We start from the raw sequence: 9,181 nt of genomic DNA on the forward strand, positions 1-9,181 counted from the left end.
CATTGTTTTCTATGGGGGAATCGTGCACGAGCACGTTTTTGAAGCTGGCCGCGTCCGTAAGCAACTCTGGTATCGAGAGTTGCAGTGGCGTTAAATATGCCTGTACGCTCCCTTTTTGGAGCCTAACGCAGCCATTCTGTGAACTCTCAATACCAGAGGTATTTAAAAGGTGCGGCCAGAAAAAAGCCAGCGTTAGCTACGCGGGTCGTTACCGACAAAACTCTAAATCTAGCCGTATGTCTTTTGCCTTCTCAGAATGTTCATACACTTAGCTTTGCCCACCACAGCCATCAGGATATGAATCCAATCTATCAGGATACATTCATTTTACCAAGGATAGATAACTTACATACTCATTTTTATGCTTAGAATTCTTTTGTATTTTTTATTAAAATGACAGGTTACAACAGTTTGTAAACAAACTAAATAAACTTTGTCAGGAAATTGCTCATTTGTTTTTATTAATTATAGGAAATTTCAAAAGGAAATACATTAAAATTTAAATTAAAAAAAAATAAAAATAAGGATTTGGTTTAGGTATAAGGGAAGTAATGCTGTAAGCAACCACGTAAATAAATGATTCCTAGAAAATAAAAACAAAATCTCAGTAGTGACATTTTGTCTATATAATTGCTTAAGATTTATATTATTAGTTCCCTTATATAAATTTTAAATTTCAAAAAGATTTTTTTCCTTATTACTGATTGATAGAACTTATTTTAGTTAAATGATTTACTTTGACAGTTCCTACAATTATTTAAAGGGACGTGTTAATGCAAAAATAGAATACTCTAACAAAATGTTCTTATTATGTGTTTATGCCCACAAATAGCAAAAATCCTGCTCAGAAATGCAATGGCACTCCTAAGGACACAACCAGTAGGCCAATAGCTGTGGCTATTCATTATCCATGTCCTGCTCAGGTTTTGCAGTGTGGGTTACAATGGATGTGTTTAACTCCTTTGCTGGCTTATAATAGATGGCCAGAAGAAGGCTCACAACAAAATATTATAAGAAAAACATTTTTGCTATTTAAAAGTTGCTGCTACGAAAACATATTGTAAAGAAACACATAAATATAGAAAAATGCACCTTATAAAAGTATATGGCTTAACCCTGCCTAGAAACCTTACCTGATAAGGCCGAAACTAAATCCAGCAGAGACACGGTGCAGAAAAAGGTTAGAATCGAACATTAGGAAAATTAAGTGATTTACACTCCAGATAACTTTCTATATACTTACTAATGAGGAAATCATTTTACAACTATCAACTGGCTACTTAGAAACCTGATTCCAGATATTTAAAAATTTCGATAAATTTGGATCTCAGTCAGAAATTCTCAACAACGGTAGATGGATGATGGATACAATAAAACATCACAAAGGGTAAAGTCAACCTTTCACCCAAATGCATAATCACTAGGTGACTGTACACACAGCATTAATTCCTAAACTACCGTTGTTTTTGAAATCACATGCTCTTTATACATTTATGATAGGTATATTCTTTAACAACACTGTTTTGAGTTTTTCCCCCCAACATTTATGTTCATTAAGGATGTTTAAGCCTTTAATTTAAAACTGAAGATGCATTTTACAACTTTGATAGTGGCAAGACTCTTGTCTCCATATCACAGGGAAATGATCCTCTGAAACGCCACTCCACATAAACTCTAAACAGCAGAGGTTCTGTCGGTTATGGTGTTGTAAATGGAGATCAGTTCCTAGGAGTAATATATTGGAGAATCCCATTAACCACATCAAGTGTCTCATCTTGAACAAGAACTATGTCATATGACTGAAGGAAAACTTCTGCTTGTTCCTCAATCTGAAGAGACAAAATAATACATAAAAGTGTGAGTATACCAGAGGAAAAAAAAGGAAATAAGAGGGGGAAAAAGAGGTAAAGTTTAATGTTTCTTTAAGCCACATATACTATGGTTACAGAGAAAGTAGCTTATTGTTTAATAAGATGGTTAAGATGCTTGTTGTTACCATGTACTTCATTCTTGTAACGTTATTACACAGACAATTTAAACTGAAAAGAAACTTGGCTGTATATCGGAATACTAATATATATATACCATTCCTACTGAATTGAGATCTTTCAAAATGGGAAACCTAATGTAAATTATACTGGGTGCTTCTTTTAAAACTTATTTTATACAGTTCTGAATGTGCACATTTTGGTTCCTGAGATGGCTCTTTGAGAGTGAGAAGGACTAATAAGAATACACACACACAGGAGAAAGAGGGAGATCTACAGCCCACCTTGTCATTCAGGAAGCCAATTCTTAAAATGTTATCCACAGTGGGGACTCCATCAGCCATTGTAAGGTCTCCCAGTGTGTCCCCCAGGAGAAGGATATGACTGCGGTCACTAATCTGCTGGAAATACTCAGTGTCCCGTAATACAGAGTTATTCTTATTGTAAGTGTGAATCAAATCCCCCTTAAAGCCAGTTAGGAGACCCTAAAAGAGGAAGATACATGGTTTTATTTTACAGAGGTAAAAATCTCACTTTCTAGTAGATGGGATGGCTAGATTTCAGTTATAGGCATCTCTCAACTTAAGCTACTCACATTGTCATCAAAGTCCATGTAGTTGGAAACCACTTTTATGTTTTGGTGATAGACACCTGCCTGGCGGATAATCTCCTCCAAGACATCCCCAATTCCAGCTGAAAAGATAAAGAGCGGGATCTCACTGCGGTATAAACTATTAAAGAATACCTCAAATCCCTCCCTAAAAGAAAAAAAAAGAGAAAAAAGGCAAATGGCATTGCTTAAATGAATGGCAGGGAACATGTGATAACAAAAACAAGAGGGGCGTTCTAGGCTACCACTAGGGAAGGCGACAGACAGGCAGGATCCCAAGGTGGCAAAAGTGACAGCAGAAGATAGTGTGTGATTTGTCCTGTTGGAAAAGAGATGTCAACTGATTTTGATAAGACAATGTGAGTGGAGGCACCAAGAAACACTTTCAAGAAATCATGGTGAGATACGGTGAACAGGGCCGGGGGGAAGGATTAAAGTGAGACTGCTTGGTCTGGTGTTTTAGCTTGGTGTTGAGTGGTAGGTTACCAATGGTGAGCACTGACAGATAAATGAAGGACAACTAAAGCTCAATTAGTGTAAGCAAACAGTAATGGAAGAGATGGTTTGTATTTTTTTTTTAATATGCATATTAACCCCTTAACGTCTGCAACATACCATGTACTTCACTAGTCATTAAGAGTTTTCTTGTTTATAATAGTGCTATTATACCCTCCCGCCTTCCCACTGGTAACCGGAAATAGCGCGGTCACGCCGCTGGGCAGCAAGACCGCTCTATTAACAACGCAATAACCATAGAAAGACCTTAGGGGTTTAGTGGTTCACAAAGGATTTGCTCAATTCAAGGCATGACAAATCAATCTGGTAATGACTTCTAGTGTACAGTAGTTACTCTGGGCCATACCTCAGTTTGGCTTGAGACTCCTTCACCACTTGAGAAAGCTTCTCCTTCTGGATCTTCTGTTCACAGAGAAGAACATGAGCTTTACTCCACCTGAAAGATATATGACCATATTACTTAGGTATCATAACTCTCAGAATCAGCATCTACTCCAAGTTACTACAAGATGGACCTTCTAAAGCAGGGATCTAAAAACACTTAGGACCCAGTAATGTATAAGATTTTTGGGATAACACATATTAGTTAAAGAAGATTACTGTACAGCTAATATCTTGTAGTTCAAACATCCTACACCCTGCTTTGATAGTGGGTCTTGAGGATTGGTATCTTCTATCATCTTGCTACACTTTAAGAAATGGAATCCTATACAATTTCAAAATTAAATACAAATCTCTGACAATAAACAGAACAATGTTATTAAATGTATCATAATTCAATGAATGATATCATGAAATGTCACTAAATTAACCAAATGAGTAAGCTCCATCTCAAAAAATGATGAAAAGAAAAAACAGCACAGACTTAAAAGGGTTAATAGTATCATGGCTGTTTGACTGTTCACAGCTTTTAGAAAACAAAGAAAAAAATAGAGTGGATTCTGAATTTATTGACAATTAGTAATGTCAGTATGTCTTTACAGATAGCAAAAAATAACAACTATAAAAGCGAAACACACATATATATAAAAATGTGTGTGTGTGTGTATGTATATATATATATATATATATATATATACACACACACACACACGTGTGCGTGCAGTGAGACACTGCAGAAAAATTTTCACACAAAAAAAAAAAAAAAGTTCTGCCTCGGGGCTTACCATTCAACCATAAGTGGATACTTCTCCTTGATGGTCAAATTAGAATCGATCTCGAGGGGGTAGTAGATGTTGAAAAGTTCTTTCAACTAGAAAAGAATTTAAAAACGTGTGATGTTTTTAATATTGTAATGTGCTTGAACAACCACCTATGAACAACTGATGGGAAAAAACGTATATACGAATGATAAACATACTAGGAGAAAAATGAAAGAATGGCAGTGGCATGATTAAAGGGACATTTACTTGTTGCATCTGAGAGGGTATTTTAAGCTATTTTTGGGGGGTGGGTAAAGGAAACATTTTTCCCTTTACAGCCCAAAAGGGAAATGATTGTGAGGTGTGTCATTGTCCACCAATAAAGCCAAAAGCAATCAGTACTCAGGGTTCAATTTTATACAAACATGCACATTCTGTTAGCTTCAAATTTAAAATGACATTAGTTTAACCTTTTTTTTCCTTTTCACGCAATAATTATTTTTTCTTTCATGTTTAACAAATACTCTTAATAGATAGGATAGAAAGTTTTTAAGAGTTTAACGTCCCTTTAATGGGACAGTCCCTTATAGGGATCTGTATAAATAGTTGTGACAAGTCCCTCTATTCTAGAATCAAAACCTTACAAGGCCAGTGTGAGGATGAATTACTCCCTCTCAGTAAGGGCAAAGCTTTGCTTCTAAAAGTGATGTGCAAGTACACCAGTACATTTGTTAGACGAGCTTTAGGAAACAGTAACACCAAAACAAGATAAACAGGCTCCCACAGAGATATCCACAGAGCTGCAACGTAAAGTAGCAACTGTGGATGACTTTAAAAATGGGAGACAGTAGCTTACCTTCTTCCTGCAATCTTCACTTATGATCTTACTGTTGTCGATAATATCTGTGTAGAAAGATGTGGTCAGGTGGCTGATCGGACCTTTAAAGTTTACAGGAGCCCACCGGGCAGAATAAAGATTGCAGCCAAATACTCACTATAGCAGGTGGGACATCTCTCGCCATTATACTGAAACCTGCTGAGCGTCATATCAAAGTCAGAGATCACCTGCAACACAAAGAATATGCAGTTAGATTCACATATACGGATAGACAGGCTAGAAAAATCCTGTAACCTCACTAGGTTATGAAAATACTGTAGATTAGCTGAAATGGAACGGCGATTGGAGATGACATCTTAAAAAAACTGTCAATCAAAATTGGCAAGATGACGGGCGGACAATAAAAGTAAAACGAGCGAGAATTGAAAGGTATAATATAAAAGTTTCTGACCAAATTGAGTAAAAATGATGAATGAACATCAATGTGATTTTTAATTAACTGCAGAACGGAGTGAGCGACTAATCCAGACTTAACCTTCACTTTAAAACACATTTTACCTCTGTAACTACATTGTATCTAAGCTTCTGCTGACTGCCCCCTTATATCAGTTCTTTTGACAGACTTGCATTTTAGCCAATCCGTGCTCACTCCTAGGTCACTTCACGTGTATGAGCTCAACGTTATCTATATGAAAAACATGAACTAATGCCTTCTAGTGGTCAAAATGCATTAAAGCTTAAAGGCAGTCTTCAAGGTCTAAGAAATTAACATATGAACCTCCTAGTTTTAGCTTTCAACTAAGAATACCAAGAGAACAAAGCAAAATTGGTGATAAAAGTAAATTGGGAAGTTGTTTAAAATTACATGCCCTATTTAAATCATGAAAGTTTTTTTGGACTTGACTGTCCCTTTAAAGGAATACTAAACTCACATTTTTTTTCTTTCATGATTCAAAAAGAGCATGAAATTTTAAGCAACTTTACAATTTACTCCTATTATCAATTTTTCTTCGTTCTCTTTCTATCTTTATTTAAAAAGCAGGGATGTAAATCTTAGCAGCCAGCCAATTTTAGGTTCAGCACCATGAATAGCGCTTGCTTATTGGTGGCTTACATTTAGCCACCAATAAGCAAGCATAACCCAGGATCTCAACTAAAAATGGTCCGGCTCCTATGCATCATATTCCTGCTTGTTAAAGAAAGATAGCAAGTTTGATAATAGGAGTAAATTAGAAAGTTGCTTAAAATTGCATGCTCTATCTGAATCATGAAATAAAAAATGTGGGTTTAGTGTCCCTTTAAGTATGAATATATACTAACTATGTATATATATAAAAAATTACCTTAACTCTTTGATCGCCACTATTACAAATACAGCATGTAATTCACTTCTATATGAGTGGGCCTTCAGGAACAACAAGGATTTAAATTACTGAGTTTGTGTGTATAGCAAAAAAAATAATCTGTCTCCCAAATATCTGGTCTGTCACAAACATTTTGAATAAATGTGTTGAGCATAATAATTGTTCAGCATCAATGCTTTTAACAATGTTTTACATTGATCAAAAACTGCTGTCATTTGTGTAACACTGTTAAAAAGGCAATGATGAAAAAATTCTGCCATTAAGTGCTCCACCCACACGGTCTTGATCCTACCTAGGTATGTTGTTCTACAAAGGATAGCAAGAGAATGAAGCTTAAAAAATAAACTTTTTCAAATAGTACAGTGTATCTTAATCATATATATATATATAAAAAAAATAAATTATTTTGGGTTTCATGTCTATAAGTTTGAGTTCCCTGAGGCAACAAGCAATCCGAAACACCACTTCCATGATGTTCTGTTAAAGAGTACACAAAATTCGAAAAATTAAAATAATTTTAACAAATTTGTTCGTTCGTTTCGATTTTGAATGTTTGTACATTCTAACGTTTGTTTAATGTAATAGTATTTTTAATGCTCTCTTTAAAGGTAATATTCGTTTTGAATTTTTCTTATAATTCGATTCAAATTACGCAATATTAAAAAAAAAAAATTAATTTATATATTTGTAATACTATTTCTAATGCTTTCTTTAAAGTGATTGTAAATCCTAGCATTTGTGAAACACTAGGATTTACAATTGGAACAAATAAAGGGAACTTTCAGTCATGAAGTATAAAATACTTCATGCTGAAAGCTCCTTTATTTGTTGGAAGCGTTCGCCGCACTGAGCTGCTCAGGCAGCCCACAGCAGAACACTATTTTGCTGTGAGGTGACGTTTCGGGCTATTCGGCTTGACGCCACTTGAAATGCACGGCTATTGGCTAAGAGGTGGAAATGTCAGCTCCCAGCAAAATAGCGTTCTGCCAACGGCTGCCTGATCAGCTCAGTGTGGTGATCGCTTCCAACAAATAAAGGAGCTTTCAGCATGGAGTATTTTATACCTTTATTTGTTCCAATGGCAAATCCGAAATAGAAACATTCTAATTGAATGTGGACATTCAATCTAATTATGAACATTCGACAGTGACATTCGATTATAGAATATTTATGAATATTTGTTCTTGTCAACATTCGATGACAGTGGATATAAATACCTCTAATTCTTAACCTATTTCTACACTAACAAATGTTACTGAAGTTAAGCATGACATTGAGAATAGAGTACAACAATAGACAGGATATGGTCAAACTCTAATGGAGCTATAAGAGCACACTTTAATTAGTAAACATCTTGATAGGAAATTGCTTTATCTGATACTCAGGGTAGTAGTACAATAGCATTAAAGCACAGGCAGCCAATCAAGTTCTAGGGAGTGGTATAAAGCCACAAAGCTAATTTGGACAAATAGTGTCTATGATTAGTCTAACATGTTTCAACCTTGGCTGGCCTTAGTCTATCCTTGTCTGTGCGTGCCTTGTTTTTAAGCATGTTGCTATGTTTTCCTACGAAGAATAAAGCTCAAGTTTTTACCAATGCCGGTTTTCTTTTGGTTCTATCAACATTTGATTATGTGAATCGAATTTCTACAAAAACATTCGTTCTAACATTTGAATTTGAATACAAATTAATTCGCCCACCCCTAGTTCTCATGCCTTCATGTGCTAAGGGTAACAACCCTCAGCAACTTTTGTTATAGATTAAAAAGTAGCAAAGGAACTATGTGATTTCAACCTCTGTAATATAGTTTCCAAACTATCTTCTGATTGGATTAGATACTTAATGCTATCCACATCATATACAGGGATTGCAGAATTATTAGGCAAATGAGTATTTTGACCACATCATCCTCTTTATGCATGTTGTCTTACTCCAAGCTGTATAGGCTCGAAAGCCTACTACCAATTAAGCATATTAGGTGATGTGCATCTCTGTAATGAGAAGGGGTGTGGTCTAATGACATCAACACCCTATATCAGGTGTGCATAATTATTAGGCAACTTCCTTCTTTTGACCCATTTTGCCAAAGGAAAGTACTTGACAGGCTCAGAAAAGTCCAAAATAGTGAGATATCTTGCAGAGGGATGCAGCACTCTTAAAATTGCAAAGCTTCTGAAGCGTGATCATCGAACAATCAAGCGTTTCATTCAAAATAGTCAACAGGGTCGCAAGAAGCGTGTGGAAAAACCAAGGCGCAAAATAACTGCCCATGAACTGAGAAAAGTCAAGCGTGCAGCTGCCAAGATGCCACTTGCCACCAGTTTGGCCATATTTCAGAGCTGCAACATCACTGGAGTGCCCAAAAGCACAAGGTGTGCAATACTCAGAGACATGGCCAAGGTAAGAAAGGCTGAAAGACGACCACCACTGAACAAGACACACAAGCTGAAACGTCAAGACTGGGCCAAGAAATATCTCAACACTGATTTTTCTAAGGTTTTATGGACTGATGAAATGAGAGTGAGTCTTGATGGGCCAGATGGATGGGCCCGTGGCTGGATTGGTAAAGGGCAGAGAGCTCCAGTCCGACTCAGACGCCAGAAAGGTGGAGGTGGAGTACTGGTTTGGGCTGGTATCATCAAATATGAGCTTGTGGGGCCTTTTCGGGTTGAGGATGGAGTCAAGCTCAACTCCCAGTCCTACTGCCAGTTTCTGGAAGACA

General features: G+C 36.3%; 1 protein-coding gene across 2 annotated transcripts in view; it reads right to left on the minus strand.

The window, feature by feature from the left end:
* Positions 1-443: 443 nt before the first annotated feature.
* The window catches only part of NT5C3B (5'-nucleotidase, cytosolic IIIB), a 25,060-nt gene continuing 16,322 nt past the window's right edge, over positions 444-9,181 (minus strand). For both annotated transcript variants that reach the window (XM_053698882.1, XM_053698873.1), the window contains exons 3-9: positions 5,252-5,321; positions 5,113-5,159; positions 4,281-4,366; positions 3,461-3,550; positions 2,584-2,746; positions 2,273-2,473; positions 444-1,829 (exon numbers count right to left, since the gene is read on the minus strand). In XM_053698882.1, coding sequence (XP_053554857.1) covers positions 1,719-1,829; positions 2,273-2,473; positions 2,584-2,746; positions 3,461-3,550; positions 4,281-4,366; positions 5,113-5,159; positions 5,252-5,321 — 768 coding nt within the window. In that variant the 3' untranslated portion in view covers positions 444-1,718. The remainder of the gene's footprint in view (positions 1,830-2,272; positions 2,474-2,583; positions 2,747-3,460; positions 3,551-4,280; positions 4,367-5,112; positions 5,160-5,251; positions 5,322-9,181) is intronic.

This window comes from Bombina bombina, chromosome 1, assembly GCF_027579735.1.
Source record: "Bombina bombina isolate aBomBom1 chromosome 1, aBomBom1.pri, whole genome shotgun sequence".
Lineage (NCBI taxonomy): Eukaryota > Metazoa > Chordata > Amphibia > Anura > Bombinatoridae > Bombina > Bombina bombina.